General features: G+C 37.7%; 1 protein-coding gene across 23 annotated transcripts in view; it reads right to left on the bottom strand.

Annotated features, from left to right (window-relative positions):
• The window catches only part of Ptprd (protein tyrosine phosphatase receptor type D), a 481801-nt gene that overhangs the window by 131057 nt on the left and 330833 nt on the right, over positions 1–19911 (bottom strand). For 7 of the 23 annotated variants that reach the window (XM_038332361.1, XM_038332367.1, XM_038332363.1 and 4 more), the window contains 3 exons: positions 14512–14609; positions 13161–13420; positions 1552–1642 (listed from right to left, as the gene is read on the bottom strand). In XM_038332361.1, the coding sequence (XP_038188289.1) occupies positions 1552–1642; positions 13161–13420; positions 14512–14609 (449 nt within the window). Of the gene's footprint in view, positions 1–1551; positions 1643–13160; positions 13421–14511; positions 14613–15043; positions 15632–19911 lie in introns of all 23 variants that reach the window. The other 16 variants (XM_038332350.1, XM_038332356.1, XM_038332353.1 and 13 more) reach the window with 3 other exon arrangements.

Raw genomic sequence — 19911 nt, 5'->3', positions numbered from 1 at the left:
CAATCCTACAGTTCAGCTAAGAGCTAGTTAAATAGTATAAACTGCTTTAGGGTTAACTGCTTAGAGAAGAATTTTGTTTCTCTGGCCGATGATAAACTGACAATTAAGTTATGTGACCAGATTGCTGAAATGTGTCATTTGGTACTGCAGTCACAGTGCCTAATTGCTAGACAGTGACACAAGTAGAGACCTGACCTTGAACTTGTCTAGATTCTGAACCTGAACAAATTTAACTCATAAAACAGGTAGGTGATGATGAGTCACACATGTAGAGATGATTCACATCTGCCACAGGATGTAAGTCCCACCCCAAATCCCCCTCCTTTTTGTCAGATCATAGTTATCTTTGTACAGATACATTTCAAAACCAATAATTCCTAGTAAGATAGTTAGGGAATTAATCGTTGTCCTTGCTCCATTTGCACTAATCTGAGGCAAAAAGAATATATAGAAATAATAGGATTATTTTCAGATACAGCCCATGTTGTAAATGAACCACATAAATTAAAATTTCATGTTTCTGGGAGGGGCACATAAACTTAACTGCATTTGTTAAAACAAAGACTCTGTAGTAGTTAAACATGACGCCTAGCTCTGAAAGCTGGCCCTGGTCATATCTGAGATCTTGGTAAATACTTGGGGCCAGTTTTCTCACTGCACAGAAGTGTGTAATAATTACTTTTAAAAAGTACGTGAGGGTGGGGAAATGGCTCAGCAGTTAAGAACACTAATATGTTGCTCTTAACAGAGAACCCAGACCATATTCTCAGAACCACACAGGGCTTACTACCATCTGTAAGCCCTAGTTCCTAGGGATCCAACACCCTCTTCTGATCTCCACAGGTACCAAGCCAACACACAGCACACAAATATACGTCCAGGAAAAGCACACATACACATAAAACCAAACTGTTTTTGAAAAGTTCTTGTATTTCAAGCAATAGAATTAATGAATCTAATAAGAACTTAATTAATAGAATCATGTAGGTATAAGATTTGAAAGTTGATAGCAAACTCTTTAGTGTTTGCTACCTTTTATATCACAGTCTTTGTTTGCTCAGAATTTTTTTTTTTCTGCACTGAAATGCACTTTTGATACCAAACCTGAAAACCTATGGACCAGAAAATAAGGGAAATAAATGTCTGGGAAACAGCAGAATTCTGTGAAAATATATTGAAGATGGTATGCCAGGTTAAACACAATGTGTTACAAAGAGCATTAAGCATTTGTAACAGCCTTGGCAACTGCCAAACTAAATAATGTTTCTGGAATTTTATTAATAGTAATGATATCACCTTCCATACTTCTGCATCGTGGTTACAATGGGTAGGTAGCAGAAGAGGAAGGACAACAAGTTAAAACAGGTTGTAATTTGTTAATTAAAACAAAAGAATCTTTGATAAGATTTCTAGGGTATAGCAGGCTCAGGTCACTGGTTCACCATATGGTTCATATGGTACCAGATGTACCATAGCTGACACCTGACCAAAATGCTAGGAGGCCTACATAGAACAACTACTGTAGGACACAGAAAATATAGACACAATTACCTCATCTAACTCCATTTCATCAGGGCTCTCCCATGGCTTGATGAATTTCCCACGAGACTTCTTCAAAGGCACAATGATAATGTAGTAACCCCTGTTCAGGAATGAGGAGACAATAAGATTAATTCAAAGAAAAGATAAAATGATTACGACCTTAAATCTTCTACAGACAAAATATTAAGACAGAAGAAAATTATGGATGTGGGGTAGCTCATCTAATATTTTGTAGTAAGGAAAAAATAACCACTTTTTTATGGTAAATATCAATGTGTGACCTTGGTGATCTCATATGGTAATTTTACATGGTTGGTTGCTCTTTATTAAACATCTGCTATTAAACATAGCAGACATGTTTGTTAGGGTCCTGCAACTGGACACGCCCAGACTATATTGAAATCTATCACTTCAAGCTGCTGTGCTAAATATTTTCAATATTTACTAATAAAAAGTCTTTTAAAAGGAGATGTATATTAAAATGGCAATTAATTGGAAGCATATATATAAATATGTTTTAATTATAATTTAATAAAAATAAAGTATTTTAAAGTCACTCATAATTATATAATTATATAAAGACAAAGTACATTTAAAAAACTCATTAAATTGCAAAACTTTAAGTAGTATGAGAATTTGGGGACTATTTCTACCTAAAGTACTTCAAAATAGGATTTATTGTAAATAATAATATCAACAGTTTAAGCAGAGACTGTTCTTTTATTTTCTGACCACCCAGACCCGAATAATCACACAAAATTATATTAATTACAATGGTGTTTGTCCAAAGGCTCAAGCATATTCCTAGTTAGCTCCTAAATATTAAACTAACCCATTTGTACTATTTTATATTTTACCACGAAGCCAACTTCTCTCTGACTCTGTTTTCATTCCTCCTCTATTCCGCTTGGATTTTCTTACTTGCTATATTCTGCTCTGCCATAGGTCAAATTAGCTTCTTTATTAACCAGTGGTAATAAAACATATTCACAGCATACAGAGAGGAATCCCACATCATTACAGAAAGAAGTGCAAACATTCCATGTGCTGAGTATGGTCAATTAAAACATAAGGACTGCATAAAGCTACATGATCAAGACAAGGTACACATTAGTATTTAAGGTGCTTTCTAACATCATAGGATGTATCCTTCTCTTGCTTTGCGTGTTTAAGAACTCTACTCATATCAGCGTTCAGTATGAAGGCATTGAAGATAATAACTAATAATATAATGATTACACTATAATTTTAGGCATTGCATTAAATGCATAATCTAGTTTGGCCTTCTTATAGCACAATCCATTAAAGACTGGATAGGAGCTGTAGAGGTATAAGATCAGGCCATGGATACAAGAAAAATGAACAATTAAATAACTGAAATTTAAAACAGCGAGGGAATTCACTCAGACTGTCATAATTACCTCTTTTTTTTTCACTTATTCTACGTATCACAAAGTCTTTTTGATAATCTCATAAATATGCGGGAGATTCATAACAAAACTGAAAACACATATACATATAACACAGGGAGAGACTCACATAATCTAAAAAAAGAGATGGCTATTACATGGGGCAAAGAAAAACAGGAAGGGAGGAGACTCCAGCCCTTTTCACATGTTATTTAGAGTCAACCGCACTTAGGAAGCCCTCTCGGCAATCTCTCTGCTACAGCAAGGTTCTTCCCATAAACATCTTCTAGAGCTGCACTGCCCAGTACTGTAGCCATGAACTTTCTGTGCTCTCCAAGCATTTGACATGCGGTTGGGGAGAACTGAGATATGTGTGAAAGACAGCATAAAAATATAATGCAAAGTATCTCTGTGATAATTTAGTTGTGATAGCATGTGAACAAATGACAATAATCTAGATATGTTGTCTTAAATCAAATGCCCCTAAAATTAATTTCATTTCACTCTGCCTTTTAAAAATATCACTACTAGAAAACTGAACATTTCCATCTTGCTCTCGCTGTATTAGCTGGGCAGTGAGTACCAAGGGCAGTCTTCTGATGACTAGTGTGTCACCTGGGGATCTACCTGGCCTAGAGCTAGGGCTCAGTACTAATGTGTTCAGAGATCTCAGATTGCTTATTTAACTCCCTTGAATTGCAGTTGTATATTCTGAAAAATAACAACAGCCCAAAAGAGTACATGTCTTTCTCTGGAGGAAAAGCAAAGCAAAACAACAACAAGAGCACTGAAAGACTTTGGCATCCTGTGCAGTGTACAAAATGGAGCAGAGGCCAGGGGATACTGGCAAAGATGCTACAGTCTTCACCAGGATGCAGGGCTTCTATAACTCACAGGTAGAAGAACTTGTTAAACCTTTCCCCTAATCAAGAATTCAAACCACAGTCTTTTATTTCCATGGTGCTCTGAGCAACTAATTAACAGACGCACAAGGTCCCAGCACCTAGCCATTCATTTTCTTTACTACAGAGAAATATGATGATCAAGGAGGGTGAGGAGAAATAAGAGTTGGAGCATGTGAAAGAGGCCAATATTTTTTATTTTATGATCCAAACTAAGCCTCCTCCTCATCCCACCCTCCTACCACCTAAAGGATTTGCCAAACAAGTCCATCATGTTAAATGAGCATGGAGAGAAATGACAGAGCCGCAACTGAGCGTTCAAAATAACACTGCAGATGCACTTGATAAACACACTTGTCAAGGAGTCTCTCGCTTTTCATACCCACTGAGTAGTCAGGAGAGCTCTTCCTAGAGCAATGGCAATGGGAGTTAGCAGAGAGCTCCCATTGTTCCCTGCGGGTTTTGATAGATCACAGTCAAGCTGATGAATCCCATTAATTTTTCTTATACTTCCACACCGAGATGCTATTCTTATACATGAAAAAATCCATTTTTTCACCAGTATCACCCCTCCCTCCAATTATTCACTGCACTCTTGGATGAGATAAGAATGGAACAGCTCACCCCACAGCAATTCATTACCAGTGTGGTGGTCAGATATCCATCACCTTCTCTTTCTACTGATCTAAGCGCTCATTGATGGCCTGCAAAGCAAGGCTGCCTTCAGGGCAGTCTTGCTCATTTCAGGATAATCTTGCAATCAGAAATTCATATTATCCGTCACGCGTTCTCTATAGCAGAGACTTTGTAATATGTCCTGGCATCACCTGAAACTTGTCAACCTGTCCAGGTTCTCGTTTTTCTTCTGAAAGTTAAGCATGTTACTGAGTGTGTGTATGGATGAACAGTCAGCATCCTCCAATCTTCATGCCTCTGCCAATGTTTTTCTTTGGTGTTTTTCTTTCTGTCTTTAGAGAGATGTACACACCAACCAAGGATCTCACTGTTTTTAGATTTCTTTTTTTCTCAAAGCCTTAGTTGAAATCCATAGATGTTTACCAGAAGGCTAAATAAAGCCAGAGAAATAATATAACGCTGCATATCATGCCATAAATTCATAACCCTCAGTTACAAGCAGGTCCTTAGGTCTCCACATAGCTTGTTTCTTAAACTATTTGTTTTCCACAACACAATTTTCTCCATTGGACTCAATACTTGAACATCTACATCTTCTTAGGAAAGGGCAGCCATATCACTTATTGACAGAGAAAGGAGAAAATACAACTCTCTTCATATTTCTAGCAAACTATAGTCCTAGCTGTTCATGCACGCAAACCATAATCTTTCTTTTTGTCACAGAAGATATCTGGGACTGTACTTAGAGATGACACTGGTGCATCATTGATTTCTATTACTTTAGTCCCACTTTCTTATGACAGGTACTAAACCCTGCAATCCAGCTGTAAGTGTTTCTATCTCAACTCTGTTCTCTCTATTGGAGCCTGCAGATGCCTTTCAACATCATCTGAATCCACTATTGAAATATAAAGCAAACAGAAGTCCTGGACGAAGCACCTACAAGTTAAAAGATGAAAAAAGAAACACAAGAAGAGGGGGAGGAGGAAGAGGAGAAGAAAGAGAAGGAGAAGGAGAAAGAAAGGATGAGGAAAAGATGAAGACCTTTCACATAATTAGATGTCCTGTCTGCAGTAGTTTGAATGTAAATTTTCCCAAAGACTCAGTTATTTGACTCTTTGGTCCTTGGTTCATGGAGGTGTCTGACGAACCTCAGAAGATGTGGTATTGCTGGAAGAAGTGTGACCAAGGAACTTGTCTGTGAGTGTTTAAAGTCTACCACCATTTCTAGTTTGTGTTTTTTCTGCTTCCTTTTTATGATTCAAGACATGAGCTCCCAGATACAGTTCTAACTACTATGCTTTTATTCCATTATCATGAATAGCAAGGGAATGGTCTCTGAAACGGTAAGCCCTAATAAATCCTTCCTTTTATAAGATAAAACAAACAAATAAAAACCAAAAACATGGCCCAGTCACTGCACTTTCTCCCATCTCTTACTGCCTCAATTCTCTTGGAAGGTTTGTGCTTTCTCTTGCCCACCTCCTGCCCTTGCTAGCCCTTTTGCCTAACAGTGCACTGCATCCACGATGCCAGGGATGTTAAGGTCTAAACAGTATTACATTGAAAGAAGAACTTTTGATATTTTTAAACTTTTCATAGCATATTGGTAAGACCTTCCATGTAGTATTCTATACCTTTTTTGGAATTAGGAACATTCCTGATTTTCCTAATTTATGACTTACTGTATAAACGTTATCATCATAGCAGAATTTATTATTGACATATAACTTTAATAGTGTAGAATCTTAGCAAACTCTGTCTCAGGATTTCTCTTCATGTTATTTTTTTTTATATCCAAGGAGACTCCATTTTTACTCATAGCTGAGAATATTAGCTTTATGTAAATAGTATATAGATAGATTCATCTGGCTTCAACTATGCACCAAAATATTTAGCTATCACTATAGTTGCAATGAAAGAAATAATGAGTTTCTCCTGCTCTCACACTGCATCATAACTATTAAAGACCCCAGCCCTGGATCTGGTCCTAACATTGGCAGTTTGTTTTCACTTTCTTCTTCCCTCCTTCCTGGTTTATCTTCAAGGGCTCTTAACTTCTGAACTCTAACTCCAGAGGATTCACTTCTATGCTCCTCTATGGACACTCATCTGGCTTCATACTATTTTTTAATGCTTGGACAATAGTCCCATAACTTTTCTGCTTCACTGACTATCTTTTTCTAGTCTAGTCTCTGAAATTTTTACTTCACAATACAAAATTGATTGTACTTATTCAGTCCCTGGAGATATTTCAATGGAGTCTCATTGCTCTTAGGATAAAGATCAAGATATTATAAGGCCTGCCAGAATCTTGCTTGAATCCCTGTCTCCACACTAAACTATACTCTGATTGGCTTTCGGTGTTTGGAATAGATCTGGGGGCATTTGGGGGTCACATCCTTGATCATCCTTTCTTATCTGCCTTGAATTGCATCAAGTCAATTCTCTTTCCATAAATATTTATTCATTTATTACTTCCCAACTGAAACCTTTTCTGGCTTCTGCCAGGACTATTACATAGATTAAATAGATGATTTAGGGTCTATAATTTCCTTAGATTATTTAAGGAATGTTTCTATACTTTAATAAGATTGTTAAAGGAAATGTACATGTATTTTGGAGATCAGTCCTCTGTCAGATGTGGGGTTAGTGAAGATCTTTTCTATTCTTTAGGCTGTTGTTTGGTCTTGTTGATGGTGTCCTTTGCTTTACAGAAGCTTTTTGGTTTCTGTGCTATTGATGTAATATTCACGAATTAGACTCCTGTGACAGTGCATTCAAGGCTACTTCCCCCTTTCTGTTCTATCAGCTTCAGTATAACTGAATTCATGTTGATGTTTTTTGATTCACTTGGACATGACTTATATGCAGGGTGATAAAGTATGGATGAATCTTTTTGTACTCTTTTACATGCTGGTATCCAGTTATGCCAGCACCATTTGTTGAAGATGCTTTCTTTTTTGCACTGTATATTTTTTGTTATGGTTGGTATGTAAAATAAACAAATAAATAAGTAAAAAATAAAAAAGTAGATGCACATGTAATCTCCTCAAAATTTGTTCAACTTTGCCACCTTATCACTGAATTACTTTTCCTCTAAAAAGTGGATGTAGTTAGGAACGGTAACTCTTATGGCTGCAAGGATCTTCCAGCTAAAGTACTCAAACACCTGGTGTTCTCTATGAGACTGTGCAATTTCTATTCCCATCAAGCTTTTTCTCCTTCCACTAGAAAAAAACAATGTCATGATCAAGTGGGGTTTATATAGGAAACATACTCCTTACTGCGAAATATTTTTCTTTATGTGCTTACTAGTAACCCTTGTTCTAATCTCACACAACATTATGAAAAATGAGGTGACTCAGAAGGGGGAGAGGGAAAAATGGGGAGCTGATATGTTTCATATAAATTAATATTGACAAAAATCATAGCAACTGAGCATACATGTTTGAAAAAGAAAAAAAATGTTTTGAGAAAACCAAGTTCTATATTCTACTTTGACTGTTTGTTTTAAGCCCAGACCTAGGCTCAAAATGCTTTTTATCAACATAGTCTTCAACTACTATGATAATGAAACAGTATTAAAAATCGTCTCAATTAATTTATCTAGAAGTCTTTGACTATGTATTATGATGTTTTCTCTAAGCAAGTTAAATCTAATATACAGAGAAAACATTATAGTTACCTTCAAAATTTAAATTATATTAAGCAAAGTTTTAGTAATTATATTTAATATACTATCATCAAGGGCCCCAGCTCCATATAATTATGTAAAAAGACAAGTTATGGTCTTTTTTAAACATAGCCTGACTTCAAACGCAGCCAGCCTTTTAGCATTAGTAATCTGTCTTGGCATCTTGAAACTTGTTATTTAACTTGGAGGTCAACATCTTTTTGAAAGTTCATGGATGAATGTCAATCCTCACATATTTTTTTCCTGTTATGTTTTGTGTGTATTGCTTAAATCAAATTATTTCATCATAGAAATCTGACAGCAGGTGGAATGATCTTTCCTATTTCTATCTTCAAATTAAGATGTTGAACCTTTTTAGCTGTATGTACTATGGGAAGTTATTTATACTTAGTTTCATGCCCTTCACTGATGAAGCAGTTGGGTGATAAATAAGAAGGTTTTCCTTATCTCTCCTGTAACTGTGGCAGCCTACATAATGCAGTGTTACGGCATTCCCAGAGCCCAACCTGGGTCTGGATATAAGTGCTAGAACACTCTTGGTTCTAATATCTGTTTAGGGCACATTTTAAATTACTATTTCTTAATTTATTTATCTTGTTTCATCTATATGAGTATTTTGCCTATATGTAATGTACCAAATGTGTATAGTGTTCATATACAATACACTTTTTTGTTTTCATTTCTGTTGTAAAATTAAGCCACTGCTTGTTATTAAACTAATTTATATGCCAAGTACCTGGAGTAACTTTGTCACTCAGAGTCATCAGTCTTATGATTTTTGCCCTAAGTACTTAGAGTAAAATGTTGCTCCATAAAAATCTCACAGAAGCACCCTCTGTCAATTCTACCTTGGAATAATGGTGGAATCGTGGTATTTTCTGACTGGCATTCTCTATCCAAAATTATTAAGAAGACTGAAATATCACAGAATCCATGACACCACAGCCTAATGTGTCCTTGAGATTGTTTCCAAAATAATCCAGCCATTTGTTAGTCTCAAAAAAGAACAGAGTACCAGAAGAAGATGGAAATAAGAAACCTATAACTTTTTCCTGACTCTAAATTCAAGGAGATATGGCAAAAGTACATAAGTTAAACAGTAAAGTTGCACAAGCTAAAAAAAAAAAGGAAAGAAACAAAAGCCCTAAAACACAAAATGTTCTTGAAAGTTTATTTCAGAAGTTGAAACACAAACTGAAATCTGTCACCAAAAGATAAAAATGCCTGTTCTACTAATGACTACAGTACTGCAACAGGAATTTGCTCATTTTGTGCATCAGCTACAAAGACAAAGTCATTGACTAGGTTGTGCTCTGTTCACCTTTCCTACACTGTGTTCAGGGACAGCCATGAGTCCTGTTGAATGGGTTAACTTTATAATGCACATTTCTCGCTGTCTTATAATCATTTACAACGTTTCATCTTCTCAGGTTTCAGAACTCACATTAAGTACTAATCAACGCCTTCAGCCTGCTTCCCTCGACATCTGCACTGAGCTGGCAGAATTTCTGTTTCCATAACCCCCTACTCCACTGTATCCAGGCCAACTGTTTGCTGTATTTTATGTTAAGATATGACTTCCTTGCAGTCACCTTTCTCTTCCCAGACACAGCACTGGAAGCAAACTGTGTTCCACAATTGGACTTGCTAACTGAAATGTCTAAGCGGATTGGGAGGATGTGGTGTAAGAGAACATGCACCAGCTTTTCCCTCATCTCTGGTGTGAGTACTTGGCCCTCCACCCAGATAGCACCCTAAATTTTTTATTCATAAAGCCTGAGGATAGATGCCACCTTCTCCAGGATGCCTCTCTGAGTTTCTTAATGTTATGAGCCTAGCCTATTACAGAACATTATGACAAGCATCACTGTTCAAGTCTTCCGAGTACTGTGCTGCTTAAGAGTAGTGATAGACTCTGCGTTTAATCACTAAACTTCTGCCACATTGCCTGGCGCATCATGGTTGCTCAAAGTAGATGTGCTACGTCTAGGGCTTTACAGTTGAATGATGATAATTATGATAAAAACTGTTTAAACTCTCTGTGCTAAATATGTACCACTGTTTTTTCTTTTGGTTTCTGTAAGATAGGGTCTTACTCTATAGTCCTGGTTGGCCTGGAACTCACTATGTAGATCAAGTTGGCCCCAAATTGACAAAGATTTTTCTGCCTCTGCCTGCCAAGTGCTGAGACTAAAGGCATGTGCTCCCATACCTAGCTTCTACCACTTTGTATATATTTCAATAAAGTGTTTTCAAAAACATGTTTATCTGTTAATAGTAATAAAAATTCAGAAGAAATTAGAAAGTCAATACATATATAAATATAATCTTATCCTCATATTAAATTTTACTGTGATAAAAAGTGTGCTGGCATTGCATTTTCACTTTTAATTTTCAGACACTGGAAAAGATTAGACAAAATGAAGACCTTATCTCAGTGAATTTATTTTACTAGTAACATTTTGAAAATTCTATTACTTGTGCTGAAACCTGTCGTCATTTTTATCAAATCAACGACAAGTGAAGGTCTGTGGAAGAAAGATTGATTTGACTGGGTGTAAGTGGGTCAAAATTACTACTTAATCCTGAGTGAATATCACAAATTATGCTACACTTCATTTTTTTTCTTTCATTATTTTGTTTTTTAATACTTGTTTTTCTCATTATTTTCTTTCAGTTTTCCAGAGATTTGGGGACTCTTTTGTAGATTTGTGTGACTCAAAAGGGACTTGCTATTAACTCAGGGTGTCTGCAAATTCCCAATCTTCCATCCTGAAGCTAGCACACCTGGCTGAAACTTGGAATTCAGCACTTACTGTTAAAATGCTGCTTCTCACAGAGTCCCCAGGCCGTGCAGTCCTGGCTCACATGCCCTCTTTATGAGAAGCCATTCTCTGTCTCTTCCGTGGACTCTCTTCATACTACAACCTTTGTGTTTTATTTTTTGTTTCAAATTTTCATCTCATTGCTTCAACGCTCTGTCATTCCCTATAAAACCACTGCTGCTCTGCTCACTCTGAGATTTGAGCGTTTGGTACCAGTTAACTCTTCTGGACTCACACCTCTAATTGGATTCTCATACAAAGCCTTTATTTAAACTGTGAGCTGCTGAGTCAAACAGTGATTTCCTCCTGATACTTTGTATCTTTTGATGGGTAGTAACCTTGTCCATCTGACATCAGATTTCCTCTTGATATTTCACCCCTTCAATGAATAGCAGTACTTTCCAGTATGTTTTCTAAGCTCAAACCTGAGCCATGTGTGATGCTGTCCCTTCCTCTGAAGTCTTTAAAGCAGATGCTGGCCCCTGGGGCACTTCTGGTCTCTATTCCTTCTGCCTCCTGTGTGGACCACTATTTGCCCTACTTTGTAAGTTGTATCATTTGTCAAATGTCACCTGTGTGATGGCTTCTCGACAATCTTCTCTACCACTTTTGGGGAGCTCCAATGATTACAGCCATACACAAAATATATACAAATGCCTTTCTGTAAAACTTCAAATATTTCCCAACAATTCCATCTTAACTTTATTGTTATAGAGCAAAAAGGGAAATGTGTTTTTCATCCCAAACACATAACAATTGTATCTAATATGACACAAGATATTCCATAATCTTAAAATGGAAAGATAAAAGTGAGGCGACACTAACCGCTGTCACACTGGTCCTTCCATCAGAGCTTTAGTGGATTTCTGCTGTATTTGCAGAAGTCAGCTCCATCTGCTAAGCACACCCCGACTCTTGTCTCTCTCACCATGACCACCCTGCCCCAGCTTGTCAGCTTCTCTGGACTCCAGCATCACAGCATCACTTGCTGCCCTAACTAAAGTGGACACTACCCCTTGACATTTAGCTTTCTGGCTCTTAAATTTTGTAAGCTCCTAATGTGACCCTCAAAATTATGTTAAGGCCAGGTGGTGGTGGTGCATGCCTTTAATCTCAGCACTCGGGAAGCAGAGGAAGGCAGATCTCTGTGAGTTTGAGGCCAGCCTGGTCTACAAGAGCTAATACCAGGACTGCTACCAAAGCTACAGAGAAACCCTGTCTAGAAAAAAACCAACAACAATAAAAAAATGTTCAGAAATATTCTATATTCATGTCATCCTAGCATGGTCACTCTTAAGAATGACTTGCATTAGTCTCTCTCCTATATATCCTACTCTATGCCAGACACACTGGAGACAAGAGTGACATCCTTTCCATGGTCATATATTTCAATGATACTGTCTTTTAATCTATTGGTTATGAAACCAGCTGAGCATATGTCTTTAGACAAACTTTTCAACTGACTGAACTTAGTTTTATACTTCTGGCCTCCCGGCTTTTACACCACACTCTATGTTGCATTTTCTAATTCCCTTCAGTGCTATTTTGTACTTTAATTGAACTCTTTCTATATTTTAGCATGCAAATATATATATATATACTTTCTATTATTTAAAACTTATTGCTTCGGTCTTTTTGTACATTTTAATGCTCTCTTCAGTTATAAAAATATCACTTTGCCAGGTATTAGTCAATTATCATTATATTATATTCTTTTTTTTTATTTTTTTTTTCTCATGGTTTATTTTTTTTTATATTTAAAAATTTCCATCTCCTTCCCTCCTCCTCCCCCCTCCCTCCCCTCCTTCTCCCCTTTCTCTCCCCTCCTTCTCCCCCTTCCCTCCCCTCCCCTCCACCCATACCTCCCCTCCCTCCCTCTCAAGGCCAAGGAGCCATCTTCTATGTGCTAGAAGAAACTGCATTTTAGCAACTTGCCATTTCCCTTTCAAAATATCATAAAAAAATGTATTGTTACATTGATGAGACTGTGTTAACATGAGTACACACACGGAGTGTGATGGACCTAGATAGTTAAACTATGAGCTCACACAGAAAAATCTTCCATGTTATAATCAGAGATCCATTCCTTTATAACCACTATAACACTGGAATGCAGGCTTTGTTTACTTGCTTTCTTTCCTTCACTTACTTTATGTTTTCATTTGCAGGAACATCGGGCAGCTGCACTGTAATCATGCCATCCAAGTTGGTCTTCCCGATGAAGGCAGGCTTGGTACGCAGCACATCTGGGGCAGTCTTTGCGGTAACCCTATGCTGCAACCCACCAGCACTGTTCCCACGGTTGGTTAACACAAACGAATAAGATTTCTCAGGTTTCAGGTTAACAATTAACTTCTGAGTAGCTCGGCCATCTACTTCTTCTACCATTTTCCCATCATCATAAAGAATCTGCCAAGATACAACCAATCACAAATTGGTTATCATTTTCTAAACCGAATTGTATCTACCTTCTTTGCCAGCTCAATTCCATTTCTAGGCAATTCCTAATCTTATAAGTATTAGTAATTCTGTTGACTGCATCGATTCTCTTGATAGTTCTTAAGGTGTAAAGGTAAAATGTTCCTGAGTCTCTCAAAAATGCAAACAATAACAACAAAGTGTACAATAGTTTTTTTTTTTTTTTTTTGGTTTTTCGAGACAGGGTTTCTCTGTGGCTTTTGGTGCCTGTCCTGGAACTAGCTCTTGTAGACCAGGCTGGCCTCGAACTCACAGAGATCCGCCTGACTCTGCCTCCCGAGTGCTGGGATTAAAGGCGTGCGCCACCACCGCCCTGCAATAGTTTGTTTTGTTCTTAAGATTTAGCCTGTCAGTCACATGTGATCTTAATGGAATGTGTTCAAGGTTTACAATGTATTATACACTTTAATTGACCAGGATGTTTTAAATCCGGCTCCACATATATTTTCATCTATCAAAAATATTTTTACTTACTATTATTAGTTAGCAATACTAACTTATTGTTGCTTTTTTTTTTCAAGATCTCGGTGGCAAGACAGAGCTTTATTTTTAAAGTGCCAGGAATTCAGACCAATAAATACAATCTTAAAATTTTCTAGAATATGGTATTATACATTAGGAGAAGTCATGAAGATTTCTTACTTTTATGGAAATAAAAAGTAATAGTTTGATGTAAAAGTTCAAGTTCAACATACAAGGTGCCATGGCAGTCTTGCCAGCTGTGGCTCTGAGTGTCTGCTTACTCTCCAGAATGGTGAGGCCACACTATCAAAGCATCAAATGCAACTCTTTCAAGAAAGTCTTTCACAAATAAGAATAGAACTTAGGAGTCCCAATCATCTTGTTTTGTAGTACAGGAAGGCTACCCCAGGGTCTCCCATGTTTGGTGAGTGCTCTACCACTGATGTATAGCCAAGCCCGTGTGTCCAAGTCAATGTTTTCTGTATTTGTTACAAAAAATGTATCACCGTGACATGAGTTGTCCCCTCTACTTATCCCCATGGCACCTAAAGAACACTTACTTTGAAAGGCATAGCAGAATTATAATTCTCTGGAATCTCCCAAGACAGCAGTACTGAAGTCTTCATAACTGCTTTGACATGAAAATTTTTTGCAAACACTGCTGGAAAAGGAAAAACTGTGTATTTAAACTATTCTTAAAGCATATAACTTGATCTTTTACACCATGGATCACAGTGCTTAGGACAGATATTGCCTACACAGAACAAAGAGAGAAATGCGATTTGCCTACCTGTTTAGAGCATTCATTAATACCCATTCTCATAAAGCACTCTCCTTTGTCTCCAGTTCAGTCAACTATCCTCTGTTTATCTTACCTGAGGATATACGGTACTGCCCACCAGACTTGCAGTGGCATTCTATAACTGAAATCTACGATTTTCAAAATAGATTAAGTCACACATACTTTACCTGCTTGCAGTGCTGAACCTACTAATATGAATGGGCCGATCGGTTATTTACAGCTTCAAAATATTGATTTCCAAAGATTGATATTCCTTTAAAGGAGGAAGGCCATAAGCAGACAAATCCTACCTTGATCCACAGGCAGTGTCCTGAACTGGACACTGGGACTATATGGCCCGGGCCCTTTGCTCGTGTGAGCACGTACTTTTACATCATATGTAGTATCTGATTTTAAGCCAGTGAGTGTCATAGAAGTGTCAGCTGGAACAATAAGGTGCTCCACCGGAAGAAGGGGAATGTTGATATCCCTATACAGGATGGTGTACTTGGTGATAATGCCGTTTCTCTCTGCCAGGACAGGGGGTTGCCAAGATAACTGAACAGACGTGGAAGTGGTGCCTTCTGAGTGCAGGTTTTGAGGAAATCCAGTTGGCATTTCTTCTGGAACCGAAATTTCTTTCACCATTTCCTCCCCGAAGCCCACTTTGTTTCTGGCTGAGAGTCTGAAGATGTACGATGCACCCTTGTGGATGTCTGTGGCTGTAAAGTGGTCTTCTTTCTCAGAGAATTCAAGAGTAGTGAGTGGCTCCATGTCTTTCCTGCCAAACTTTAGACGGTAGCCCTGAAGGGGTCCGAATGTGTCCACAGGGGGGTGCCACTGGATGAGAGCCGTATTCATTTGAGTGTGGTTAATCACAAGCCGGGGTCTCCCTGGAACTAGAGCAGACAGGATGGGGTAGTCAGAATGACTGCCATTTAGGATCGCATATCAGCTATTGCCACGTCAGGAAATCACTCTCCTAGGGTTCTCCTTTCAGTGGTATAAACAAAACAATGTTGAGCTTCCACGCCATTGTCAAACAATCTTTTTCTTTATTATAGCAGGCTGACACAGAGTTTGGTAATGAACACAACCTTTGTGCATCAAGAATTATGCTTGCCACAGGGAAATGAATCCAAGTAATGATTAACAAACTAGATATAGTCAATGAAAGGAATAACTACAATGATTAATTACTATGCACAATGCACTATTACTGAAAAAAAATACTGTACATAGTGCATTTTAGATTTAAACACTCACTCCTCACTGTATGGTCTAGGCAGTTACTATTAATTTCATTTTTTGTAATAAAAAAGAAGCCAAGAGAACTAGAAAACTAAGTTAAGTTGTACAGATGAGAGCGCTGTAGAACATATCTGGGACCACAGTCCACTTCCTCAACTCTGAGTCCATTTATACATTTTTGTAACTTCCCTATCGATACACTTCCCTATATCTACATCTTGTTATTGTGAATTACTAAATGAAGAGGTACAGATAAAAGGCTTCACTAATAGTAATTATAATTATCTAGTGATGGACTGTTTGTGTTTAGGAGCTACTCTCTTCTGAGGACACACTTCAAGATAGATTTTATATACATGAAGATATGCACTGTGATCATTCAGAGCCTATTACATCTGGTATTTTTAGTGGATTAAGCAACTGTTGTTGGAGTTGATTGCTCAGGCTAGAGTTCCAACAGGAGCTTTAAAAAATAAAAAGGTGGAAAGTGATGGGGGCACGGGGCTCAAAGAGAAGTAAGCCAAATCTATTGAAAGAAAAAAAAAAAAAAACAGGATGAAGGGAAAGCTCGCACTGCTGGGAGACAAGAGATGAAGAAGAGCACCATAAGGATTTTGACACAAATGATAAGAAAAGCATAAACCGATGATGGGGCAATAAGCAGTCCAGGAGTCCCGCATAATAACTGTTTAATATTCTCATTGTACATACCCCAAAGTTGAAGCCCAAGTGGATATAAGGTGTGCTCAAGGGTATGTTCCTTAATCCCTGGAGTAACAGCTGTCATTTCCATACTAGCGAGATTCAGAGTATGTATATGCAAGTCAGCAAACGTCCCATATATCAAAAAGAAATTTACAAAGTTTGGAAATGATATATGTAAGCAAGTGTTTGGCTAGGAATGTACCCACTGTGAAGTCATTGTTTCTCAGGGAAATACACTCTAACAAGTTCACATTGAACTAGAAGACGTTCACAATTCAGGATACTTAAGTTTTTTAAAAAAATCATTTCATGCAAGACACTGATAGGTACCATATTTATCACTTCATGTAGATATAGAGTTTATATGATTTTTTTCTCAAAATGTGAGCCAGCTAAGAAAAAAAAAACATGAAACAATTGCTGCATGAAGCAGAAAATATGTCATTTAATAAACAAAACTACTCAGACTATGAAGTGGGGATATAATTCTTAGTCTCACATGCTCTAGGAATAATCAAGTTTATTAAATGTATTTATTAAGCTTTTCTAAAATTCTGGTTTCAAGACACTACACAATCATGTATTCTGTCACTCTTGTTTCAGTAGGAAACATGAAAAGTCAGAAAAAGTGAAAATACTTTTACATATTTTTATGATTAAATCACATATAGATTTATTAGTAGTATATGATGATGTGGGTGTTGGGAGCTGTGAACCCCCCCAGACCCTGAATTTCTGGTAAATAACTTGTTTTCCTCTGCTCTGAGACAGCCTGCAGCTGCTCTGAGCACAAGAACCTCAGGAGTTCCTTATGGCAGGGGAGTGGTTTCTGGTGCCCTTTGGCTGTGGTGTGACTATCAGTTGAGGATCCATATATAAGCTGCCCCTGGACAGAATAAAGAGGTATTCTTGGGGCATTTTAGCATCAAGGATGACCTGTGTCTCTGTCTGTGAGTCTTGTGTGTTTCAATCTCCAGCCCCTTGCCAGGTTCAGGAACTGTATGGTAGCACATGGAGCGCAGACGGGCATGGTAAGCTATATGTGGGGAGTCTACGTTTTGCTTTTATTTGCTAATGAATAAAGCTGTTTTGACCAAAAGCTTTGTAAAGTAAGGCCAGGTGGGAAATCTGAACAAAGATAGATGGAGAAAGAATAGGTGGGGTCAAAAGAGATGCCATGTAGCAGCCAAAGGAGTAAGATGCCAGAAAATTACCTGTAAGCCACAACCTCAATGTAATACATAAATTTATAGAAATGGGTTAATTTAAGATATAAGCGCTAGCTAGGTATATACCCAAGCCATTGGCTAAACAGTGTTGTAATTAATATAGTTTCTGTGTGATTATTCAGGTCTGGGCAGCTGGGAAACAAAAGCATAGTCTCTGTTTACAATACGATTTTATTAATATCCAGGTAGTGATTCAATTTAAAATACAGTCGAGGCTCAAATTAGCAAAAATATAATAGACTGGCAAACTATAAACCATATAATACCTTAGTCAAAATATACAATTGCTCTTCCGTAAGAGTCAAAGCTAATATAGAAATATGTAAACTCTTTTTCAGTGTTGTTATATTCCATAGTATTCTGTGATAAAAGGCTCTGAGGCTGGAGACCGTGTGGTTCAATAATGTTCTACAAGGACCAGCATCACTTCTGACTCACTTTTGTCTGCTACAGTTCAAAGAACCTTGGCTTTGCCTCAAATAGTCATTTGTTTTCTAGGGAGAAATGTAACTAAGCATAAGAACTTTGAGGTAGCTATTGGAAGTACCACAAAATGCCATGTGAAGGACTCACTAAAGAAGTGAATGTTGACGTCTTAAGGAGACAACTCACATTGCCAGGTATGACAGGCTAGCCCCATGAAGGGAAGCCCAAATTCTCCACAATGCATAAGAAAAACAACACATGGAGCTTAAAGAAGTTAGAGAATGGCTTTAAAGCACTTCGATATGCTACCAAGAGAATGACAGGACTAAAAAAGGTGGGAAGAATCAAGTTCCACATCACTCCATATATTGTCAAAAAGAATTTGCAGAAAGCTCATATTATGGCAGTAGAATCACTTTGTTTGGGACACCAAGATGCACTGATTTAAATAAGGACATATTTACAATTTGTTTGCATTGCACAAAACCTTGTATCCAGAAATGCAGGGATAAGAGCAGGCTAGAGAAGGTTCACAGGGTAGTGATGTTTGTAAATATAAGTCTACCTACGGGTAAAGGTAAGGATGTAGAGAAGATTGCACTATATAAAGATTCTGAATCATGGTTCATAGGTGATAGTGGTCTGGTTGGTGACAGAGTAAGTGGTCTACTTGTACCTCATTAATGCTTGAGAGCTTAGACAGTATGAGAAGAGTCTTACATGCTCAGAGGAGAGCAAAAGTCAGACTTGACCTCATCTTTGTAGACAGTAGACACAGAGGACAAGCTACATAGTCAATAAGCTAACAGCGTCTATTGTGACATATTAAACCCCCTATGTGCACCTTTGTGATATGACAGTGCCTCCTTTTGGACCTTTGGGACATGTCAATGACTCTATTTGGACCTTTGCATCATGTCAGTGCCTCCATCTGGACCGTTGGCACATGTCAATGCCTCCTTTTCCACTTTCAGTTCTTTCCCCAAAAATCTTTTAGAGCAGTAGAAATGGTTAATACATGTGGTTAACTAAAAAAACATTTGCAAGATCAGTGTTGGAGGTCAACTTAGACCTCAGTCTCAATGGTTCTAAACTCACTATCCATTTAAATAACTGCTATCAGTGAGCATAGCTGACTGCTCTTATCCTGTGACTTCCAAATTCTCAGTCATAGCTGTGCCATCACCTTTAAATAAAGTTGAGCAACAGAGTGGGGAAACTCATAAACAATATACAGAAACTGTCAAATCAAAGAAACTTTGAATTTTGTATTTTATTTGAATTGTGTGTGTATGCAGCTATTGTGTAAGAGCATGTGCACATTAGTGTGCAGGTGCCCACAGAGGCCAAAGGAGAAGGTGGGATGTTGTGGAGTTGGAGTTATTGGTGGTTGTGAGCCCTTTGACATGGGTACTGGGAGTCATGTCACGGGTATTTTAGGTCCTCTGGAAGAGGCATTCCTGTTCTTAACATCGAGCCATTTCCCTAGCCCCCAAAACAATAACGTTTTTGGTTGTTTTAAATCTGAAAGTCTTAGGCAGTACACTAGTTATGATAAAGAAAAGAGA

This window comes from Arvicola amphibius, chromosome 6, assembly GCF_903992535.2.
Source record: "Arvicola amphibius chromosome 6, mArvAmp1.2, whole genome shotgun sequence".
Classification (NCBI taxonomy): Eukaryota; Metazoa; Chordata; class Mammalia; order Rodentia; family Cricetidae; genus Arvicola; species Arvicola amphibius.
Note: the sequence above shows the minus strand (reverse complement) of the source record. Positions and strands in the feature narration are given on the sequence as shown.